This window comes from Scyliorhinus canicula, chromosome 17 (assembly GCF_902713615.1).
Source record: "Scyliorhinus canicula chromosome 17, sScyCan1.1, whole genome shotgun sequence".
In the NCBI taxonomy this organism is placed as follows: domain Eukaryota; kingdom Metazoa; phylum Chordata; class Chondrichthyes; order Carcharhiniformes; family Scyliorhinidae; genus Scyliorhinus; species Scyliorhinus canicula.
In genome coordinates, this window is record NC_052162.1 from 127,932,539 (window position 1) to 127,957,662 (window position 25,124).

The 25,124-nt window shown below is 52.7% G+C and overlaps 1 protein-coding gene across 1 annotated transcript; it reads left to right on the forward strand.

The window, feature by feature from the left end:
* Positions 1 to 469: 469 nt before the first annotated feature.
* On the forward strand, positions 470 to 12,210 carry mdp1 (magnesium dependent phosphatase 1; the record flags this gene model as incomplete). Its single annotated transcript, XM_038774798.1, has 3 exons — positions 470 to 660; positions 9,685 to 9,770; positions 10,473 to 12,210. Coding segments are annotated over 3 exons (363 nt in total), but the record flags the coding sequence as incomplete, so codon positions are not given.
* Positions 12,211 to 25,124: the final 12,914 nt, after the last annotated feature.

Here is a 25,124-nt window from a genome sequence, read left to right on the forward strand (position 1 = left end):
CCGTGTGTGTGTAACAGGACTGTGTCCAGTACTGAACCAGTGTGTGTATATGTAACGGGACTGTGTCCAGCACTGACCCGGTGTGTGTGTAACGGGACTGTGTCCAGTACTGACCCGGTGTGTGTAACGGGACTGTGTCCAGCACTGACCCGGTGTGTGTGTAACGGGACTGTGTCCAGTACTGACCCGGTGTGTGTGTAACGGGACTGTGTCCAGCACTGACCCGGTGTGTGTGTAACGGGACTGTGTCCAGCACTGACCCGGTGTGTGTGTGTGTAACGGGACTGTGTCCAGTACTGACCCGGTGTGTGTATATGTAACGGGACTGTGTCCAGCACTGACCCGGTGTGTGTGTAACGGGACTGTGTGTCCAGTACTGACCCGGTGTGTGTGTAACAGGACTGTGTGTCCAGTACTGATCCGGTGTGTGTGTGTATTACGGGACTGTGTCCAGTACTGACCCAGTGTGTGTAACGGGACTGTGTCCAGCACTGACCCGGTGTGTGCGTGGCCCATCACAGCTCATGCCCGTTTCTCTCTCCATTGTTACAGGACCAGTGAGGTCACCGGGGCCAATCAGCTACTGGATCTCTTCAAAATGGATGCCTACTTCTGCCAGAAGGAAATATATCCGGGTTCGAAGGTCACGCACTTTGAAAGGTTGGCATAGATAGGATAACCACCTCCAGGGACAGGAGGAAGAGAGCGGGAGCGTCCCCCTATTTCCTTCATTATACATACATGAAGGCTCCAGTTCAGGTTCCTGCAACCTACAGGGGTATGTGTGCAGTAAGGACATAAGAAATAGTAGCAGGGGTAGGCCATTCGTCCCTCCACACTGCTACCCCAATCAATAAAATCGCGGCTGATCTAATCATTGGCCTCAAATCCACTTTGCTGCCTCTTTCTTCTCCCACCCCCTTCCCATAATCCCTCGTCGATCAGAAATCACTCTATAATAATAATAATCTTTATTGTCACCAATACGCTTACATTAACACTGCAATGAAGTTACTGTGAGAATCCCCCAGTCGCCACATTCCGGCGCCTGTCCGGGTCACAGAGGGAGAATTCAGAATGTCCAATTCACCCAACAGCACGTCTTTCGGGACTTGTGGGAGGAAACCGGAGCACCCGGAGGAAACCCACGCAGACACGGGGAGAACGTACAGACTCCGCACAGACAGTGACCCAAGGCAGGAATGGAACCTCGGACCCTGGCGCTGTGAAGCAACAGTGCTAACCACTGTGCCACCCTCCCTCTTTTTTAAAAAAGTATTTTTATTAAGGTTTTGCGAATTTTTCATAATAAAACAGTGGGAACAATAGTAACAAAACAAACTAGAGTGAACATTAACATAGTGCAAAAAGAGAATGTACAATAACAATTAAATAGACATTACCGCACGCGACCCAGTGTTCCCACACCATCCCAATGAAGCACTCACCCCCCCCCCCCCCACCCACGGATTGCTGCTGCTGCTGATATTTTAATTTTCCCCGAGAAAGTCGACAAACGGCTGCCACCTCCGAGAGAACCCTAGCGTAGACCCTCTTAAGGCAAACTTTATTTTCTCGAGGCTGAGAAACCCAGCCATGTCGTTAACCCAAGTCTCTACACTCGGGGGCTTCGAGTCCCTCCACATTAATAAAATCCGTCTCCGGGCTACTAGGGAGGCAAAGGCCAAGACGTCGGCCTCTTTCGCCCCCTGAACTCCCGGGTCGTCTTGTCACTCCAAAGATCGCTATCTCTGGACTCGGCACCACCCGTGTGTTAAGCACCTTGGACATTGCCCTCGCGAACCCTTGCCAGAAGTCTCTAAGCTCCGGGCATGCCCAAAACATGTGGACATGGTTTGCAGGGCTGCCCTTGCACCTCATCCAACGGTCTTCTACCCCGAGAAACTTGCTCATTCTCGCTGCCGTCATGTGTGCCTGGTGGACCACCTTAAACTGAATTAGACTGAGCCTGGCACATGGCGAGGAGGAATTAGCCCTGCCCAGGACCTCTGTCCACAGGCCCGCTTCCAACTCCTCACCTTTTTTAAAAAAATCATTTTTATTTACAGTTTCACAAAATATCAATAACAAAATATAATAAGAAAAGAAACAAACCCCCCCCCCCCCCCCCCATATATACAAAAAAGAGATAAATTTATACCCGTCATCAACAATGAACAAATATACACGTCCCTTCAACACAAAACAAACAACTACCACCCTTGACACCGTCCTCGCTACACCCTTCCAAAATTCCCCCAGCGCTGGGCATGCCCAGAACATGTGGACATGGTTTGCTGGGCTCCCTGAGCACCTAACATACCCGTCCTCACTCCCAAAAAACCGGCTCATCCTTGTCCTGGTCATGTGAGCCCTATGCAGCACCTTAAACTGTATGAGGCTAAGCCTCGCACACAAAGAGGAGGAGTTCACCCTCCCTAGGGCGTCCGCCCACGTCCCCTCCTCGATCTCCTCACCCAGCTCCTCCTCCCATTTACCCTTCAGCTCCTCCACCGAGGCGTCGTCCTCCTCCTGCATCACTTGGTACGTTGCCCAGATCCTCCCCTCTCCAACCCCCACCCCCGAGAGCACCCTGTCCTGGACCCCACGCAGCGGCAACAGAGGGAACTCCGCCACCTGCCGCCTGACAAACGCCCTAACCTGTAGGTACCTAAAGGTGTTCCCCAGGGGGAGCCCGAACTTCTCCTCCAGCTCACCCAGGCTCGCAAACCTCCCATCCACAAACAGGTCCCCCAACCTCCTAATACCTGCCCTGTGCCAACTCAGGAACCCGCCATCAATTCTCCCCGGGACGTGGGTTTCGCCCCCACAACCCAAAAGATGTGCAGGTTAGGTGAATTGGCCACGCTAAATTGCCCCTTAATTGAAAAAAATAATTGGGTACTCTAAATTAAAAAAAAAAAATTCTCCCCGTATCAGGGACCCCATCGAAGCCCCCAACTCCCCCCTATGCCATCTCCATTGCCCCCAAAATTTGAGGGTAGCCGCCACCACCGGGCTCGTGGTATACCTCGTTGGAGGGAGCGGCAGCGGCGCCGTTACCAGCACCTCCAGGCTCGTGCCCACACAGGACGCCATCTCCATCCTCTTCCATGCTGCCTCTTCCCCCTCCATCACCCACTTACGCACCATCGCTGCGTTGGCAGCCCAATAGTACCCACAGAGGTTGGGCAGAACCAGCACCCCCCTATCCCTGCCCCGCTCCAGAAACACCCTTATCACCCTTGGAGTCCCGTGTGCCCACACAAACCCCGTAATGCTCCTATTAACCTGCCTGAAGAAGGCCTTCAGGATGAGGATGGGGAGGCACTGGAACAGGGACAGAAATCTTGGGAGCACCATCATCTTGACTGACCCTACCCGCCAGAGACAGCGGCAACATGTCCCACCTCTTAAACCCCTCCTCCATTTGCTCCACCAACCTTGTGAGGTTAAGCTTATGCAAGGCCCCCCCAGCTCCTGGCCACCTGGACCCCCAAGTACCTGAAGCTCCTCTCCGCCCTTTTTAGTGGGAGTCTACCAATCCCCCCCCTCCGATCTCCTCCTATTCGTGGCCACGCTCGCCATCGGGGCCTCATATAACAGCCTCACCCACCTGACAAACCCCTCCCCAAACCCAAACCTTTCCAGCACCTCCCACAAGTACCCCCACTCAACCCTATCGAATGCCTTCTCCGCATCCAACGCCACCACTATCTCCGTCTCCCCTTCTACCGCCGGCATCATTATAACATTCAAGAGCCTCCGTATGTTAGTATTCAACTGCCTCCCTTTCACAAACCCCGTTTGATCCTCGTAAATAACCTGCGGCACACAGTCCTCTATCCTCGTGGCTAAAATCTTCGGCAACAACTTGGCGTCTACATTTAAGAGTGAGATCGGCCTGTACGACCCACACTGCAGGGGATCCTTGTCCCGATTAAGGATCAAGGAAATCAGCGCCCGAGACATCGTCGGGGGCAAAGCCCCCCCCACTCTCCCTTGCCTCGTTGAAGGTCCGAACCAACAGGGGACCCAACAGGTCTGCATATGTCTTATAGAATTCGACCGGGAACCCATCCGACCCTGGTGCCTTCCCCGGCTACATGTTCCCTATCCCTTTGACCAACTCCTCCAGCCCAACCGGCGCCCCCAGTCCCTCCACCTGTCCCTCCTCCACCCTCGGGAATCTCAGCCAGTCAAGAAAACGCCCCATCCCTCCCTCCTCCACTGGGGGTTCCTCGTAGAAGTCCCTGAAGACCCCATTGATGCCTACCCCTCTTCGCACCACATTCCCTCCCCTATCCTTAACTCCACCGATCTCCCTAGTCGCATCTCGCTTCCGAAGCTGGTACGCCAGCATCCGGCTCGCCTTTTCCAACTCCTCACCTAGCTCCCCCTCCCACCTGCCCTTGAGCTCCTCCACCGGGGTTTCCTCCGCCTCCTGTAGTTCCTGGTAGATATCCGACACCTTCCCCTCCCCCACCCAGGTGCAGGAGACCACCCTGTCCTGTATCCTCAGTGCCGGCAGCGTCGGAAAGGCCACCACCTGTTTTTTCAGGAAGGCTCATACTTGCGGATATTTAAAGGCATTTCCTGGCAGCAGATTAAATTTGTCCTCTAGCACCTTCAAACTGGGAAAGCTTCCGTCGATGAACAGATCTCCCATCCTTCTGATGCCTGCCCTCTGCCAGCTCTGGAACCCACCATCCATCCTACCCGGGACAAATCTGTGATCGTTGCATATCGGGGTCCAGACCGACGCTCCCTCCACCCTCTTGTACCTCCTCCACTGACCCCAGATCCACAGTGTCGCCACCCCCACCGGACTTGTGGAGTAACGGGTCGGCGAGAACGGCAAAGGAGCCGTTATCAAAGCTCCCAGACTAGTACCTTTACATGACGCCGCCTCCCAGCTGCTCCCACGCCGCTGCCCCCCTCCCATCGCCCACTTCCTAATCATAGCTACATTGGCTGCACAGTAGTCGTTGCGAAAGTTCAGCAGAGCCAACCCCCCCCACCCCGCTCCGACTGCGCTCCAACAGCGATCTCCTGACTCGCGGGGTCTTATTCGGCCACACAAAGCCCGTAATTATCCTACTCACCCGCTTAAAAAAGGCCTTAGGGATGAAGATGGGGAGGCACTGAAAGACAAACAAAACTCTGGGGAGGACAGTCATTTTCACGGTCTGCACCCTCCCTGCCAGTGACAGCGGGAGCATTTCCCACCTTTTAAAGTCCCCTTCCATTTGCTCCACCAACCGGGTCAGGTTGAGCCTGTGCAGGGCATCCCATTTCCTGGCCACCTGTATACCCAGGTAACGAAAACCTTTCTCTACCATCCTGAGCGGCAGCTCATTCAGTCTCCCCTCCTGCCCCTTGGCCTGGATCACAAACAACTCGCTCTTTCCCATGTTCAGTTTGTACCCTGAAAAACTACCAAAATCCCTCAGGATCCGCAGAACCTCCCCCATCCCCTCCATAGGGTCCGAAATGTACAGGAGCAAATCATCCGCGTATAGCGAGACCCGATGTTCCCCCCCCCCCCCGAACCAGTCCCCGCCAGTTCCTCGAGGCTCTCAGCGCCATAGCTAACGGTTCTATAGCTAGGGCAAATAGTAACGGGGAGAGGGGACACCCCTGCCTCGTTCCCCGGTGAAGCTCGAAGTACCCCGACCTCAGCCAGTTTGTACATACACTTGCCACAGCCGCCTGGTACAGCAATTTCACCCAGCCAATAAAGCCCTCACCAAACCCGAACTTCCCCAACGTTTCCCACAGGTCCTCCCACTCCACCCGGTCAAAGGCTTTCTCTGCATCCATCGCTGTTACCACCTCCGCCTCCCCTCCCTCTGAGGGCATCATAATAATATTCAAAAGTCTCCGGACATTGGTATTGAGTTGTCTGCCTTTAACAAACCCAGTCTGGTTTTCCTCTATCACCCCTGGGACGCAATCCTCAATTCTTGTGGCCAGAATCTTAGCTAGCAATTTGGCATCCACGTTTAAAAGCGAAATCGGCCTGTATGACCCACAATTTTCCGGGTCCTTCCCTCGTTTAAGAACGAGTGAGATCAAAGCCTGTGACATTGTTGGGGGGAGGGTTCCTTTCTCTCTGGCCTCATTGAAGGTCCTCATCAGGAGTGGGCTCAATATTTCCAAAAATTTCTCACAGAATTCTACCTGGTAACCCTCCGGCCCCGGGGCTTTACCCGATTGCATGCCCTCTATACCCTTGACAATCTCCTACAATTCAAATCGGGGCCCCCAGCCCCTCCACCAGGTCCTCTTCCACCTTTAGAAACCTCAACTGGTCCAAACATTGCCTCATCTCTCCCACTCCCGTCGGGGGCTCCGACTCGTATAGTTTACTATAGAACTCCTTAAAGACTCCGTTCGCCTCGCGCGCCCCCCCCCCCCCCCCCCCCCCCCCCCCCACCCCCTCCCCCCACTGGATCCGAGACAGTGTTACCCTCCATATTCTTTACTCCCCCCGATTTCCCTGGCCGCCTCTCTCTTTCACAGTTGGTGTGCCAGCATTCTACTCGCTTTCTCCCCGTACTCATAGACTTGCTTTCCTCAGCTGTGCTACCGCTTTCCCTGTGGTCAGCAGTTCAAACTCCGGCCTGCAGACTGCGGCGCTCCCTCAGTAGCCCCACCTCGGGGGCGTCCGCGTATCTCCTGTCCACTCGGAGTAGGAGTCCTCCCTCTCCCAGTCTCTCCCTCTCCCCTCATTCCCTCTTTTCCCTATGGTATCGAATTGAGATGAGCTCCTCTCTGACAACTGCCTTCAGAGCCTCCCAGACCGTTGCCGCTGCTACCTCAGCCGTATCGTTTGTTTCCAGGTAATCCTGGATGTTCATAGATAGAATTTACAGTGCAGAAGGAGGCCATTTGGCCCATCGAGTCTGCACCAGCTCTTGGAAAGAGCACCCCACCCAAGGTCAACACCTCCACCCTATCCCCACAGCCCAGTAACCCCACCCAACACGAAGGGCAATTTTGGACACTAAGGGCAATTTAGCCTGGCCAATCCACCTAACCTGCACATCTTTGGACTGTGGGAGGAAACCGGAGCACCCGGAGGAAACCCACCCACACACGGGGAGAACGTGCAGACTCCGCACAGACAGTGACCCAAGCCGGAATCGAACCTGGGACCCTGGAGCTGTGAAGCAATTGTGCTATCCACAATGCTACCATGCTGCCCATATGTTCCTGCTAATTCGCCCGCAAACCTCTTCGTCCGCCAGCAGCCCCACGTTCAGTCTCCAGAGTGGGCGCTGCCCTCTCTCCTCACTAAGCCGCAGGTCCACCCAGTGCGGGGCATAGTCCGAGACTGTGATTGCTGAGTATTCTGTTCCCGCCAACTTTGGGATTAACGCCCTGCTCAAGACAAAGAAGTCTATGCGGGAATAAACCTTATGAACGTGGGAGAAAAAAGAGAACTCCTTCGCTCTCGGCCGCACGAACCTCCAGGGATCCACACCCCCATCTGCTCCATAAAACCCTTCAGTTCCTTAGCCACTCGCTTCCCTGTCCTGGACTTTGACCAGTCCAGCTCAGGGTTAATGACTGTGTTAAAGTCTCCCCTATGATCAGGTGGTGTGACTCTAAGTCCGGGATTTTGCCTGGCATGCGTCTCATAAATTCCTCATCATCCCAATTCGGAACATAGACGTTCACAAATACCACCTGGACCCCCTCCCATTTTCCACTCACCATTATGTACCTGCCCCATGCCACACCCTTACTGATCAGAATTGCTACCCCCCTGGTCTTCGAATCCAGCCCTGAATGGAACACCTGGCCTCCCCATCCCTTTCTCAATCTCGTGTGATCTACGAGCTTTAAATGTGTCTCCTGAAGCATTGCTACGTCTGCCTTTAACCCCTTTAGATGCGTGAACACGCGCCCTCTTTTGACCGGCCCATTCAAACCCCTCACATTCCACGTGATCAGCCTGGATTGGGAGCTAACCCCCCACCTCCACCCCGCCGACTAGCCATCGTCCTTTTTTGGCCAACCTCGAGCCCGCACCCTTCTCTTCCTCGAGCGCCCCCACAGAGAGCCACCACCCCCAACCCTCAATTTGTACCCTGAAATTGATACCTCCTCTGTCAGCAAAGCAGCATCCCCCCCCCCCCCCCCCCCCCCCAACAGCCCCATGACCCAAAAACCCCTGCCAAGCTGGGCACTTGCTCACCCCCCCACTACGCTCCCGAGAGTCAGCTGACCCCGGCAGCTCCCGCCCCTGGCACCGATCAGACCGTCACCTCATTGTCCGGACCCCTCTCCCCACATGAATAAACCAATTAAACTACCTCTCCAGCCCCAGTGAGTAAATAGTAATACGAAATGAAAAATAAACAGAAGACACTAACATTGCCCCTTGAGGAGACACTTGTTGAACCAAGGCTCCAACTTCCCGAAAAATCGCACTAAGTACAGGGCCCCCTCCCTCCTCCGTATCTCAACTTTGCCGAAAACACTGCACCCTCCAGCCACCACCACAGCCCTTACACGCACCCAACATTGCATACAATCTTATATTAGAGTTACCCAGCCCCACCGCTGCATTCCACCAAAGCTTAACTGTCCTTTAATTCGAGTCCAGCTTTTCTTGTTTGACGAATGACCGCACCTCATCCGGCGTCTCAAAATAGTGATGCCGTTCCTTGTACGTGACCCATAGCCTCGCTGGGTGTAGCATCCCAAATTTCACGCCCTTGCTGAAGAGGGTCGCCTTCACCCGGTTGAATCCAGCACCCCTCTTGGCCAGCTCCGCACCCAGGGCCTGGTAGATGTGTATCACGCTGCTCTCCCACCTGCTGCTCCGTTCTTTTTTTGCCCACCGCAAGACAAGTTCCTTGTCTGAGAAGCGATGAAATCTCACCACCATGGCCCTCGGCGGTTCATTCGCCTTGGGCTTCCTTGCGAGGGCTCTGTGTGCCCCGTCCAGCTCCAGGGGTCGAGGGAATACCCCCGTCCCTATCAGCGTCTCCAGCATCTTGGACACAAATGCTCCCGCATCCGACCCCTCCACACCTTCGGGGAGGCCCACAATTCTCAAGTTCTGTCTCCTGGACCTGTTTTCTAGGTCCTCCAGCCTCTCCTGCCACTTCTTGTGGAGGTCATCCTGCGCCTCCACCTTAAGGGCCAATACACCAACTCGTCCTCATGGTCGGATAGCTTTATCTCCATCTCCTTAATCGCTTTCCCTTGTGTCGCCTGAGTTGCGATCATTTGGTCTATTGATGCCTTCATCGGGGCCAGCATGTCCTTTTTAAGATTATCAAAGCAGCCCCTAAGGAACTCCTGTTGCTCCTGTGCCCACTGCGCCCATGGAGCCTGGTCTATACCGGCCGCCATGCCGTGCCTCGGCGCCCACTCCGCACGATTCTGTCTGTTGGGACTTAAACGCTTCACCCGGCCACTCGTGGTCCAGCTATCCATACAACAGAGAGGGAATCCTTTTGGCAGTGTTCGCTTCACCAATCTGCCCATAAAGTCCGTGAAAACTCCTGAGAAAAGGTCCGAGAGTTCGTTCCAGACGGGAGCTGCCGAATGCGCGACCTACTCCTCCATTGACGCCAGCGGAAGCTCCCCCCCTCCCTCTTTCACAGTGTCTGTGTGTTGCCCCCACATCCCCGCTCTCTGACTACTCACTGTTTTGTTGTGCAGGATCAGACAGGGAACCGGATTCCAGTATTCGGAGATGATATTCTTCGACGATGAACACAGGAATATTGTGGAAGTTGGTAAATTAGGTAAATGCTTCCTTCGTCCCTCTGAATCCTGATGCGACATCCCCCTCACCGACGCCCTGTCCCGGGAACACACCGGGAAAGTGTTGAGTATTTAACGGCACAGAAAAGGCTATTCGGCCCATCTGCTCCATTCCCAGGGTGTTTTGTCCCACACGAGCCGTTTCCCCTCCCAATCACATCCTTCCAATCCTTTCGCTCTCGTTTGCATGTTTGCCCTGACGCTGTTCACCTCCACTACCTCTCTGTCAGTCACATGTTCCACCTTCTCACTGCTCCGACCCGGATTCCCGGCTGGATTTATCAGGGACCGTTTCAAACTCATGGCCTTCGAGGACGCCTCTGAAACGGGTTTGTGAGAACCGGTCCTCCCTCCGGTTCAATCCTCCCGAGTTATACTTCACCGGCTCCCCCGGCCACATCCTGAGCTGCTTCAGCCTCATCGCTCTCACCCTCTCCCCCTCCTCGGCCCCCCGACTCCCCCCCCCTCCTCGTGGCCCCCACTCCCCCCTCTGCGTGCCCCCCTCATTGCACGCCCCCCCCCTGCGCGCGTTCCCGCTCCTCGCGCACCGCCCTCTTGCCACCCGCCTCTCCTCTTCCCCCCCCCCCCCGTCTCACCCTCCTTCACCGTTCTCTTCCCCACCCCTCCCCCTCCCCCCTTCCGGCTGCTCAGTCCTGTATTATGCCTCCCTCTCTGTTTTCCAGGTGTCCACTGTGTCCACGTTGCCAATGGGATGACTCTGAAGCTGCTGACGGACGCACTGGAGAAATACACGGGGTCTCAGAACTGAGGCCGGGAGTCCCAGCCGGCTGGCCGGCCACTCGATCCACAGCACAAGTTGTGAATTTTTAATAATCCTATTTAAAAGTGCGTGCCGGCGCCGGACGGTGTAGCTGGACGCAAGGACCCTTTATTTGAACCCTTGTGTACTGTGGGGGCACGTGAAACGTTTGGAATGGCCTCCTGCTTTCGTCCTCAATGCTTTCCCGAAGCGTAATGTCCCGAAATATTTGTACCTGATCCCCTGTCATGGAATGTGGGTGTCGCTGGCCAAGGGAGTGGAATTTATTGCCCTCGTCTCTGCTCCCTGGAACAGCCATTTCCGAGAGGGGGGGGGTGAGAGCGTAGTTAAGAGTCAACCGCATTGCTCTGTGGGTGGGTGGGGTGTGGGGGGGGGGGGGGGGGGAGGTCTGGAGTCACGTGTAGGCCAGACCGGGGTAAGGACGGCAGATTTCCCTTCCCTAAAGGGGGATTTCAGTGAACCAGATGGGGGTTTTTTTTTAACGACTAAACAATGATAGGTGTCACGGTCATCATTACCAGGATTAGCGCCACGTATTCCAGATTTTACTAATTGAATTTAAATTCCCACCAGCTGGCCATTGGTGGGATTTGAACATATGTTTCCTTCTAGTCCCCCCCCCCCCCCCCGCCACAGAGTAATAACCTGGGGCCTCTGGATTATTAGTCCAGAGTAGTCCAAGGGGATAAACCATTATCCCCTTGGGCTTGACTCCACCATCCACTACCACTCCCCCCCCCCCCCCCCCCCCACCACCACAAGAGAAAACAATCTCTCTCCCAATCCACCCCCCTCGAATCCTTTAATCTTGTTCATCACTATGATCAGCTGACCCTCTAACGTCATATGGCCGCAGCAGCCTATTGGTTTTTATTGTAGGGCAGGTAGGAGATGACAAGTACCATCCTCTTCCCCCCCCCCCCCCCCCACCTTCCTTCAGCAATCAGGCGATGAGGATAAACATTAGGAGCATGAGCATGAGCCATTCAGCCCCTCGAGCCTGCTTCCTCCGCCGTTTGGCACGATCGCAGCTGATCTGATCGTGGGCCTCGCCCCCCCCCCCCCCCCCCCCCCCCCCGCCGATCAGAACTCTCTCTAACTCGGGCCTTGAATATATTCAGTGACCCGCAGCCTCCGCTGCTTCTCTGGGGGAAGAGGATTCCACAGACTGACCTCCCTCTGAGAGAAGAAATTCCTCCTCATCCCCGTCTTCAATGGGAGACCCCCCTCATTTTTAAACTGTGCCCCTTCCAGTCCTCGTGCTCGCTCCCTCCCCTCTCTCACTTGTGCTCTTCGCATTAAGGAATTTTACTGCGCATTCCCCCCCCCCCCCCCCCCCCTCGAACTATCTCACTCTGTGCCTTGTGGGACAGGGGAGATCTTAACCTCCAAGCCTGTCCAGAAAGGCGTGCAGAGTCCTTCATCCTCCATCTCGTTCAAACCACTGGAACCATTCTGTGAGAGTCGATGCAAGTGCGCACCCCCTCTCCTGGGGCCTGCCGAAAAATGATGGTGAATTGGGGGGGTGGGGTTAAAAGAAATCAGAATGGACTATCACTCATGGAGGATGTTCCGCCCGATCTATTCCCTGTAAACTTCGAATATGGGGTCGGTGGAAATAAATGCTTAAAATTTTCCAACTCGGCTTAAAAATTGAACAGCAACGAAAGTTGACTCAAGTGAGTGATCCTGCAGCGACCACTTTGAAACGCATGTATTCATCACATACCGAACTAGGAGGCCACTCGGCCCCTCCGTCCTGCTCCGCCATTCGACACAATCACAGTCGATCTGATTGTGACCTCGACTCCACATTCCCGCCGACCCCCGATAACCTTTCACCCCCCGATAACCTTTCACCCCCGATAACCTTTCACCTCCCCCGATAACCTTTCACCCCCCCCTTTGTTAATCAAGAATCTATCCAGCTCGGCCTTAAAAATATTCAGAGACTCTGCTCCCACCGCCCTTTGAGGAAGAGAGTTCCAAAGACTCACCGCCCTCTTGAGAGAAAATATTTCTCCTCATGTCCGCTTTAAATGGGCGACCCCTTATTTTTAAACAGCGACCTCCTTTTCTAGATCCTCCCACAAGAGGAAACATCCTCTCCACATCCACCATGTCAAGACCCCCCTCAGGATGTTAAAGGCTTTGATCAAGTCGCCTCTCACTCTTCTCAACTCCAGCGGATACAAGACCAGCCCCGTCCCAACCTTTCCTCATAAGACATCCCACCCATTCCAGATATTGAGTTTGGTAAACCTTCTCTGAACTGCTTCCGACACATTTACATCTTTCCTTAAATAAGGAGACCAACACTGTACACAGTGCTCCAAGGTGTGGTCTCACCATTGTTCTGTACAACTGAAAGTGGAGATGCCGGCGTTGGGCTGGGGTGGGCACAGTAAGAAGTCTTACAACACCAGGTTGAAGTCCAACATGTCAAACAGGGCAGCACGGTAGCATTGTGGATAGCACAATCGCTTCACAGCTCCAGGGTCCCAGGTTCGATTCCGGCTTGGGTCACTGTCTGTGCGGAGTCTGCACATCCTCCCCGTGTGTGCGTGGGTTTCCTCCGGGTGCTCCGGTTTCCTCCCACAGTCCAAAGATGTGCAGGTTGGGTGGATTGGCCATGATAAATTGCCCTTAGTGTCCAAATTTGCCCTTAGTGTTGGGTGGGGTTACTGGGTTATGGGGATAGAGCCGGTTCAGACTCGATGGGCTGAATGGCCTCCTTCTGCACTGTAAATTCTATGATTCTATGTTTGTTTGGAATCACAAGCTTTCGGAGCGTCAGAGTTTGAGAGGAACGTGGCGATGGTGCCCTGCAGATGAGGAGAGACAGGCGGCCTCTCGGGAAATTGTGTGTGTGTGTGGGTTATTCCGGTGATGGAACAGAAGGGAGGAATTGAGAGGCTCCTCTGACTTTGGAGGAAGATATGGAGGGTATGGGTCTGATGCATTCTGGGTAGAGGCCGGACGGGTTCCCGATTGAATTTTATAAGACGTTTGGCGGGTTGCCGGCCCCAGTGGTGCTGGAGTGCATGATTCGGAGGACGTTGCCAGCCACATTGGCACAGACATCGTCTCTTTAATCTCAAAAGAAGGAGAAGGACCCGGCACAGCGTGGGTCGCATCGTCCCATTTCACTATTGAACGCGGATGCAAAGTAGTTGGCAAAGGTCTTGGCTAGGTGCATGGAACCCAGCCTCCCAGGGCTCATATGGGCGGAGCAGGTTTGTTAAGGGAAGACCGTGGTCAGCCTGTATTCGTAGGCTGCTTAACGTTGTTTTGTCGCCCTCTCCAAACCCTGAGTCAGAGGTGATTATTTCACTCCGTATGGAAAAGGCATTCGATAGGGTGGAATGGGGCTATTGGAGATTTTGGGGCGATTTGGCTTTGGGACAAGATTCATATCTTGGAGATTTATGGTCGGCTGGTGTCAACGGTGCTGGTGGGGCGGGGGGGGGTGGAGCGAGGCTCTGTATTGTGTCAACTCCACCTCCTCGTGCACTCGGCTCAGCCTGCTTCATTTCATGGCGGTGCATCGGGCACATTTGACTCGGGCATGAATCATAAGTTCATAGATATAGGAGCAGAATGAGGCCATTTGGCCCATTGAGTCTGCCATTTGATCGTGGCTGATCTCATCCTGGCCTTAACTCCACTGTCTTGCCCGTTCTCCATAACCCTTCAACCCATTACCAATTGCAAACCTATCCAACTTCTCAAATTTACTCACTGTCCCAGCTTCACCGCACTCTGGGGGAGCGAATTCCACAGATTCACAGCCCTTTGGGAGAAGTAGTTTCTCCTCAACTCAGTTTTAAATTTTCTACCTCTTTTCCCAGGACTATGACCTCTCGTTCCAGAATGCCCCACAAGAGGAAGCATCCGCACCACATCTACTTTGTCCATACCTCTTATCATCTTGTATACCTCAATTTGATCACCTCTCGTTCTTGTAAACGCAAGAGTATCGGCCTAAACTGTTCAATCCTCATAAGGCAGACTCCTCAACTCTGGACTCAATCGAGTGAACCTCCTCTGTACTGCCTCCAATGCCACCACATCTTTCCGCAAATAAGGGGGAAAAAAGTGTGGGTTTTCTCGGATGTAGAGGAGGGGTGTGAGCGGTCCTCTCTGGGCCCGGTGCATCATACACACATGCTCTGGTCCTGTACTCAGCGCATGAGCTTGTGGGTCTCCTACTTCAGCACCATGTCAGGTAGTCTTGGGGTTGACTCGGAACCGTGCCCTTTTGGCGGCCATTTCTGGGATCTCTGGTTTACCGGCGGATGCTCTTGCCTTCGCTCCCTTAATAGCCCAAAGGCGAGTTGTGTTTGGTCGAAAGTCCTCTGGCCCGTGCAGTGAGGCGGCGCAGTTTAGTGACCAGCCGGAGATTTTGTACTGTGTGTGGAGGGGGGGGGGGTGGGGGGATTGAATGTGTAATGAGAAAGTCGGCTGAAAGGTTCTACCTGAGGTAGCAGCTGTTTATTCCCTATTTCAGGGACTTGGTCACCATCAAAATTTCGGGTGGGGGCATAGGTGATCGGTTGTTGCTTCGGTTGGGGTTGGGGGGGGAGGGGGTGAAATATTTTATTTAAACCTATATTACATATATGGATGTGACGGTGTTATATTGAAAATTTGTTAATAAAACATTTTTTTGAAAACTAACTACTTCCGGTGATGTGCTGAGCAGAAGTGCGAAAGGTGGCTCTTCTGAAAACTTGGGATTAGGGTAGCAGAGTGGTTAGCACTGCTCCCTAGCAGCGCCAGGGTCCCAGGTTCGATTCCGACCTCGGGCCACTGTCTGCGAGGAGTCTGCACCTTCTCCCCACGTCTGCCTGGGTTTCCTCCGGGTGCTCCGGTTTCCTCCCAGAGTGCAAAGATGTGTGGGTAAGGTGGATTGGCCATGTTAAATTATCCCTTAGTGTCCAGGGATGTGCAGGTTATGTTATGGGATTACGGGGATAGCTAGGGCAGAGTAAATGTACAGAGTGCTCATGTTGTGGGCGACACGGTAGCACAGTGGTTAGCACTGTTGCTTCACAGCACCAGGGTCCCAGGTTCGATTCCCGGCTTAGGTCATTGTGTGGAGTCTGCACGTTCTCCCCGTGTGTGCGTGGATTTCCTCCGGGTGTTCCGGTTTCCTCCCACAGTCCAAAGATGTGCAAGGTAGATGGAATGGCCATGCTAAATTGCCCCTTAAGTGTCCAAAAAGGTTAGGTGGGGTTACGGGGATAGGGCTTAAGTAGAGTGCTCTTTCCAAGGGCCGATGCAGATTCGATGGGCCAAGTGGCCTCCTTCTGCATTGTAAGTTCTATGAACTGGGACGACACAGAATTTATAAAGAAGACCATGGCGGAAATCCCCAACATAGATACACAGCAACTCATCGTGGGGAGGGAGGGGCGGGTCTTCAACTGTGCACAGGACACATGGATCCAACTCCAAATTGGGGGAAGAAAAACTCGAACATGGATTAGGAACGAGGCACATCGATAGACCAGATGGGGAGTTCAGACACCCGGGGAGGAGTTCTCCTTCTTCTCCCAGGTACACTGGGTCTACACCATGATCAACCTCTTTGTAGTGGGGAAAGTGGTGCTGCCATCTCGCTCCACACTACAAGGATGGGAGGGTGGAGATGGGGTGGGCCCAACACCCCCATGCAGGTTGGACACGGCCCTCCTGGCTGACAAGGCATTTGGCGAAACAATATCACAGGAATTGGGAGGTCTCACCCTCCACTTTGAGAGGCACTGAAGGCTGTGATCAGAGGCGAAATTGGGTTAAAATATCACAGAGACAGGAATGAGGGTGGCTAGGCAGGAAGTGGTCGACTCCATACCGGAGACAGACTGATGATACAACATGGCCCCGACCTTAGAGCTTCTGGCAGAGAGAAAAAAGCTACGAATGGACTTCAACCGGCTCTCCACGAGGAAACAGTGCACCAGCTCCGCCAGGCACAGGGGCCCTCCTACGAGCATGGAGACAAAGCCAGCTGCCTGCTGGCTCACCAGCTGAGGAAGCAGGCAGCCACTAGGGAAATAGCCCAGATTTGGGACAACGGTAGGTTGGTAGCAGAGCCTTCCAAGAGGGGTACTCGACGATGAAGCAGTTCCTCAACGGGCTGGACAAGCCAATCCTGGGGGAAGATAGGAGACGGGGCCTGGTTGCAGAGGACCAGACTGGCTTTGTCAAGGGCAGGCAACTAACATCAGGCACAGGGCAGCATGGTGGCGGTGGGTTAGCACTGCTGCCTCACGGCACCGAGGTCCCAGGTTCGATCCTGACCCCGGGTCACTGTCCATGCGGAGTTGCACATTCTCCCCGTGTTACGTGGGATTCGCCCCCACAACCCAAAGATGTGCAGGGTAGGTGGATTGGTCACACTAAGTTGCCCCTTAATTGGAAAAAATTAATTGGGTACTCTAAATTTAAAAAAAACACCAGGCAACGGCTGACCGTGACATTGGCACCGCCCAGGGAGAGAACACCAGAGGTGATCATCTCCCTGGAAGCAGAAAAGGTCTTCGAAAGATTTGAGTGGAAGTACCTCACAGAGGTAATGGAGCAGAATGGGCTTGAATCGGGGTTCACCTGGGTAAAGTTACTGTACAACACCCCCATGGTGAGCATAAGTACTAACACCACCAGCTCTATTACTACCAGAGGCAGGGATGCCCGCTGCTGTTTGCCCTGGAAATCGATCCTCAGAACAGTGAAAGGCTAAAGAGGTATCCAGGGGAGGAGGGAACAGAGAGCATAGAGTTGTACTCTGTGCGGATGACCTGCTGCTCTACATCTTGGACCCCCCCAGCCAGTGTGGAAGGGATCATGAAGCTCGTAAAGGAGTTTGGAACCTTTTCGGGCTACAAACTCAACATGAACAAAAGCGAAATCTTCCCGGTGAACCCCGGTAGCACAGTGGATAGCACTGTGGCTTCACAGCGCCAGGGTCCCAGGTTCGATTCCCCGCTGGGTCACTGTCTGTGCGGAGTCTGCACGTTCTCCCCGTGTCTGCGTGGGTTTCCTCCGGGTGCTCCGGTTTCCTCCCACAGTCCAAAGACGTGCAGGTTAGGTGGATTGGCCAGGATAAATTGCCCTTAGTGTCCAAAAAGGTGGGTTATGGGGACAGGGTGGAAGTGAGGGTTTAATGTGGGTCGGTGCAGACTCAATGGGCCGAATGGCCTCCATCTGCACTGTATGTTCCATGTAACCCGCGAGGGGGCCAGAGCTGGAGGGACTATCGTTCAAAAGAGCCCAAAACAAACTCCACTACCTGGGGATCCAAACTGCCCACGGATCCACAAATGGAAGCTGACGAGTCTGGTGGAGGAAGTTAAAAGGGACCTGCGGAAGTGGGACACACTCCTACTCTCCCTAGTAGCCACGCTGCGAACGTGGTACCAAATGGGACGACAGTTCGGCCTAACCGAAATATCTACTATTGCCCCCATCTGTAACAACCACAAAGTTCACGGCCGCAGCAAGGGATGCCACTTTCAAAACGTGGAGACAGGGCGAGGGGGCACTGATGGTTAGCGACATGGTACATAGACGACAGACTGGCAACCCTGGAGGAACACGCGGAGAGTTTTCAACTATCTAAAGGGAACAAAATTAGGTATTTACAGGTAAGAACGTCCTCCGTAGGGAAATGGCTACAAAACCCCCGGAAGCCAGGATAGACACTCACTGGTTCAGGGACTGTTGGACGTGGGTGACTTAGGGAAAGTGAATTGTGGGGACCTGTATGGACGGCTGCTGGAGGAGATGAGGGAAAAATGGGAGGAAGAACTAAGCATGGAAGTAGGAAGTAGGAGGGGACTCTGGAGCAAAGCACTAAACAGGGTGAACTCCACCAACACATGCACAAGGCTGAGCATAATGCAGCTAAAGGTGATGCACAGAGCGCACTTAACCAAAGCCTGAATGAACGAGTTCTTCCCGGAGGTGGAGGACAATTGCAAACAGTGCGAACCACACCCACATGTTCTGGGCATGCCCCAGACCTGTCGGGTTCTGGACAGCCTTCATTAAGGCAATGGCCAAGGTTGTGGGGGATGGGGGTGGAGCCAGGCCGAAAACTGGCCGTCTTCAGGGTTTCAAAGCAGCCACAAGCGACATAGCCACAGGAGACTGGATCGAGGGCAAAACACAGTAGGCCAACATTAGACAGTCTAACTAAGGCAGACCGGCCAAAGGGGGACCCACAGCTACAGAGGATGAGGGGACATATAAACATATATGTAATGGTCCTTGTTTGTATGGTTTTTGTTCCCTTGTTCTTTGGCTTATCTCTCACTTGTAAGTTTTAACTGTTTAACTTTTCTTTGGTTCCTCTGCTCAATACTATGCGTGGTGATGAAACTTGTAAATTTAAAGTATGAACTGAAATGTGCAACACAAAAATGTGAAAACCAATAAAAACATTTATTTGGAAAAAAAGACGACAGGCCAAGGGAGAAGGTCCATCGTTAAGTGGAAGGGATTTGGGTGGGGTAAGGGGGTTCAGGACAGGAAGGGAGAGCTGTGTAGGGAGGATATCGTGGCGGGACTCTTAGTGAGGGTGAATGGGAAGATCCCTAGGGGAGGGGATTTGTGGCATCCCATGCGGGGACCGGTCCGTATGTGTAAAATGGTTACACTGAAGTTAAAGTATTAGTGAAAAAATGGCAGAACCATCCTGAGGTGGCAATTTAAAATCGCTTCAACGGATGGTTCCAAGCGTGGTTATCCAGGGGCAGGGGTTGCAGTTGTGTCTTACTTTTTTCGGCTGGAAGGGGAGCCGAGAAGGCTTCCGAAGGAGGGTAGCTCCAGGGTCCCAGGTTCGATTCCCCGCTGGGTCACTGTCTGTGCGGAGTCTGCACGTTCTCCCTGTGTCTGCGTGGGTTTCCTCCGGGTGCTCCGGTTTCCTCCCACTGTCCAAAGACGTGCTGGTTAGGTGGATTGGCCATGCCAAATTGCCCTTAGTGACCAAAAAGGTTAGGAGGGGTTATTGGGTTACGAGAATGGGGTGGAAGTGGCTCAGGTGGGTCGGTGCAGACTCAATGGGCCTCGTTCTGCACTGTATGTTCTATGTTCTCTATGAAGAATACAGCCAGAGATTCTGCATTACTCTGACAAGGGGGTCAGGTCACATTCTCAAAAAATATCTCTTTCTCAAAGTAGAGTATCCAGACATCTCTGTGCAGCAAGTATTCCTGAGTGCTAACTGTATTTAAAAGTGGATTGAGAGCTGAGATGGCTTTGTTGTTTGAGTGGGAATAAAGATAGCAGTTAAGGGTTATTGTGTCACTGTATTGATCAGCATTGTTTATGGGGTAATTGTAAGCTATTCTCTTGTGTGACGTTAAAGATATTTTAACACCATATTAGTAATGCAGTTTGTTTAATATAACCATATCCCTATTTTTGTAAGAAATCACTCCTGGAGCAAAGTATCCTTTCCTCACAGTCTTACAAAATTAAAATAAAGTATTGGGGTTTCTGTCTGGCCACTGTAGGGCTCTGCTCCAGGACTGTAACAAGAGGGAACTGCAGAAGGATTTCTTTTTTTTTATAAATTTAGATTACCCAATTATTTTTTCTAATTAAGGGGCACTTTAGCGTGGCCAATCCACTACTCTGCACATTTTTGGGTTGTGGGGGTGAAACCCACGCAGACACGGGGAGAATGCGCAAACTCCACACGGACAGTGACCCAGAGCCGGAATCGAACCTGGGACCTCGGCGCCGTGAGGCGGTTGTGCTAACCACTAGGCCACCGTGCTGCCCTGCAGAAGGATTTCTTGACATATCTTCGCAGTAACGTCCAAATCGAATGCCAGGCGGCAGGACATTACATCTCTCACACCATCTCCCACCCTCACTCTCTCTCCTTCTGCCCCCTGTGTGTTACAGTGAGGGGTGTGGGGTATATCAGAGTGTTACAGTGAGGAGTGTGGGGGTATATCAGGGAGTGTTACAGTGAGGGGTGTGGGGTATATCAGAGAGTGTTACAGTGAGGGGTGTGGGGTATATCAGAGAGTGTTACAGTGAGGGGTGTGGGGTATATCAGAGAGTGTTACAGTGAGGGGTGTGGGGTATATCAGTGTTACAGTGAGGGGTGTGGGGTATATCAGTGTTACAGTGAGGGGTGTGGGGTATATCAGAGTGTTACAGTGAGGGGTGTGGGGTATATCAGAGAGTGTTACAGTGAGGAGTGTGGGGTATATCAGAGTGTTACAGTGAGGGGTGTGGGTATATCAGAGTGTTACAGTGACGGGTGTGGGGTATATCAGAGTGTTACAGTGAGGGGTGTGGGTATATCAGAGTGTTACAGTGAGGGGTCTGGGGTATATCAGTGTTACAGTGAGGGGTGTGGGGTATATCAGTGTTACAGTGGGGGGTGTGGGGTATATCAGAGAGTGTCACAGTGAGGGGTGTAGGGTATATCACAGGGAGTTAGTGAGGGGTGTGGGGTATATCAGAGAGTGTTACAGTGAGGGGTGTGGGGTATATCAGAGAGTGTTACAGTGAGGGGTGTGGGGTATATCAGAGAGTGTTACAGTGAAGGGTGTGGGGTATATCAGAGAGTGTTACAGTGAGGGGTGTGGGGAATATCAGAGAGTGTTACAGTGAGGATTGTTGGGTATATCAGAGTGTTACAGTGAGGTGTGTGGGGTATATCAGAGAGTGTTACAGTGAGGGGTGTGGGGTATATCAGAGTGTTACAGTGAGGGGTGTGGGGTATATCAGAGAGTGTTACAGTGAGGAGTGTGGGGTATATCAGAGTGTTACAGTGAAGGGTGTGGGGTATATCAGAGACTGTTAGTGAGGGGTGTGGGGTATATCAGAGAGTGTTACAGTGAGGGGTGTGGGGAATATCAGAGACTGTTACAGTGAGGGGTGTGGGGTATATCAGAGTGTTACAGTGAGGGGTGTGGGTATATCAGAGAGTGTTACAGTGAGGAGTGTGGGGTATATCAGAGTGTGTTACAGTGAGGGGTGTGGGGTATATCAGTGTTACAGTGAGGGGTGTGGGGGTATATCAGAGAGTGTTACAGTGAGGATTGTTGGGTATCAGAGTGTTACAGTGAGGTGTGTGGGGGATATCAGAGAGTGTTACAGTGAGGGGTGTGGGGTATATCAGAGTGTTACAGTGAGGGGTGTGGGGTATATCAGAGAGTGTTACAGTGAGGGGTGTGGGGTATATCAGAGTGTTGCAGTGAGGGGTGTGGGGTATATCAGAGTGTTGCAGTGAGCGGTGTGGGGTATATCAGAGAGTGTTACAGTGAGGGGTGTGGGGTATATCAGAGTGTTACAGTGAGGGGTGTGGGGTATATCAGAGAGTGTTACAGTGAGGGGTGTGGGGTATATCAGAGTGTTGCAGTGAGGGGTGTGGGGTATATCAGAGTGTTGCAGTGAGCGGTGTGGGGTATATCAGAGAGTGTTACAGTGAGGGGTGTGGGGTATATCAGAGAGTGTTACAGTGAGGGGTGTGGGGTACATCAGAGAGTGTTACAGTGAGGAGTGTGGGGTATATCAGAGTGTTGCAGTGAGGGGTGTGGGGATATCAGAGTGTTACAGTGAGGGGTGTGGGGAATATCAGAGACTGTTACAGTGAGGGGTGTGGGGTATATCAGTGTGTTACAGTGAGGGGTGTGGGGGATATCAGAGTGTTACAGTGAGGGGTGTGGGGAATATCAGAGACTGTTACAGTGAGGGGTGTGGGTACATCAGAGAGTGTGACAGTGAGGGGTGTGGGGTATATCAGAGTGTTACAGTGAGGGGATATCAGAGTGTGTTACAGTGAGGGGTGTGGGGTATATCAGTGTTACAGTGAGGGGTGTGGGGTATATCAGAGACTGTTAGTGAGGGGTATATCAGAGAGTGTTACAGTGAGGGGTGTGGGGTATATCAGAGTGTGTTACAGTGAGGGGTGTGGGGTATATCAGGGTGTGTTACATGAGGGGTGTGGAGTATATCAGTGTTACAGTGAGGGTGTGGGGTATATCAGAGAGTGTTACAGTGAGGGTGTGGGGTATATCAGAGAGGGTTACAGTGAGGGGTGTGGGGTATATCAGAGAGTGTTACAGTGAGGGGTGAGGGGTATATCAGTGTTACAGTGAGGGGTGTGGGGTATATCAGTGAGTGTTACAGTGAGGGGTATATCAGAGAGTGTTACAGTGAGGGGTGTGGGGTATATCAGGGTGTTACAGTGAGGGGTGTGGGGTATATCAGAGAGTGTTGCAGTGAGGGGTGTGGGGTATGTCAGAGTGTTGCAGTGAGGGGTGTGGGGTATATCAGTGTTGCAGTGAGGGGTGTGGGGTATATCAGAGAGTGTTACAGTGAGGGATGTGGGGTATATCAGAGTGTGTTACAGTGAGGGGTGTGGGGTATATCAGAGACTGTTAGTGAGGGGTGTGGGGTATATCAGAGAGTGTTACAGTGAGGGATGTGGGGTATATCAGAGAGTGTTACAGTGAGGGGTGTGGGGTATATCAGTGTTACAGTGAGGGGTGTGGGGTATATCAGAGAGTGTTACAGTGAGGGGTGTGGGGTATATCAGGGTGTGTTACATGAGGGGTGTGGGGTATATTAGTGTTGCAGTGAGGGGTGTGGGGTATATCAGAGAGTTACAGTGAGGGATGTGGGGTATATCAGAGTGTGTTACAGTGAGGGGTGTGGGGTATATCAGAGACTGTTAGTGAGGGGTGTGGGATATATCAGAGAGTGTTACAGTGAGGGGTGTGGGGTATATCAGAGAGTGTTACAGTGAGGGATGTGGGGTATATCAGAGACTGTTAGTGAGGGGTGTGGGGTATATCAGAGAGTGTTACAGTGAGGGGTGTGGGGTATATCAGAGTGTTACAGTGAGGGTGTGAGGTATATCAGAGAGTGTTACAGTGAGGGGTGTGAGGTATATCAGAGAGTGTTACAGTGGGGGTGTGGGGTATATCAGGGTGTTACAGTGAGGGGTGTGGGGTATATCAGAGTGTTACAGTGAGGGGTGTGGGGTATATCAGAGTGTTACAGTGAGGGGTGTGGGGTATATCAGTGTTGCAGTGAGGGGTGTGGGGTATATCAGAGACTGTTAGTGAGGGGTGTGGGATATATCAGAGACTGTTAGTGAGGGGTGTGGGGTATATCAGAGACTGTTAGTGAGGGGTGTGGGATATATCAGAGAGTGTTACAGTGAGGGGTGTGGGGTATATCAGAGAGTGTTACAGTGAGGGGTGTGGGGTATATCAGAGTGTTACAGTGAGCGGTGTGGGGTATATCAGTGAGTGTTACAGTGAGGGGTGTGGGGTATATCAGAGTGTTACAGTGAGGGATGTGGGGTATATCAGTGTATTACAGTGGGGGGTGTGGGGTATATCAGAGAGTGTTACAGTGAGGGGTGTGGGGTATATCAGTGTTGCAGTGAGGGGTGTGGGGTATATCAGAGTGTGTTACAGTGAGGGGTGTGGGGTATATCAGAGAGTGTTACAGTGAGGGGTGTGGGGTATATCAGTGTTGCAGTGAGGGGTGTGGGGTATATCAGTGTTGCAGTGAGGGGTGTGGTTGCATTAGTCTGCGAGGCAATTCCCCCGGCCCCAGCCCGTCGACACCATCACGCAATGTACCAGTCAGAGCGAAAATTAATCTTTTTTTATTATCATAAAAGATAGTTGCAAAAGAAGACGCAGAGACGCACGCATGAGGAAAGGAGGCGAGAGATTCCTGAACCAGCGCCCCAATCCCAAAAACGAACACCCTTTTCCTGAAATCCACACAGTCCCGCAAATTAAACAAAATTGCGTGTTCGATTTTCGGCAAAGTTAAATGATTGGCCACGAGGATGAGAAATGAGACGACAGGAAGCACAAGAGCAAGGTCACACCTGGCTGTACAAAAGAACTCGAATCCCAATTTACAAGCCATTTGCAGTTTATAAAATTTTGTCACTCTCCCTCCCCTCCCCCCCCCACCTCCCATTAATTTCATAATATTTATAATGTTACATATTTTACACTGTGCCATGCACCGGACCGTGTGTACGCTCCTCGCGCACACGCTCGCAGGAGAGTAAGGGGCAATCAAAAGTGTCGAGAATTCCAGAACTTTCCGCAGCCGACAAAGGCGTGCGCGCACGGGATCGCCCCACCCCCGTCCTGGTTTCAGCGACGCAGTGTTGCCCGGTTTTCCGATCTGCCTGAGAGAGAGAGAGAGGGAGAGAAAGAAAACACACAAGAGTTCAAGGTTGGCCTAAGTTTTTTCACGGGCTGTCACCAACGAAGCTCCCAACATCTGTCGCCAGTTGCCTCCTCAAAGTGACTGAAATGAAATGAAAATCGCTTATTGTCACCAGTCGGCTTCAAAATGAAGTTACTGTGAAAAGCCCCTAGTCGCCACATTCCGGCGCCTGTTCGGGGAGGCTGGTACGGGAATTAAACCCGTGCTGCTGGCCTGCTTTCAAAGCCAGCGATTTAGCCCTGTGCTAAACCAGCCCCTGCAATGTCGACTGCCACGTTGCTTGGCCAGTTCGGGCAGGGTGGGGGGAGCAGAGTCCTCC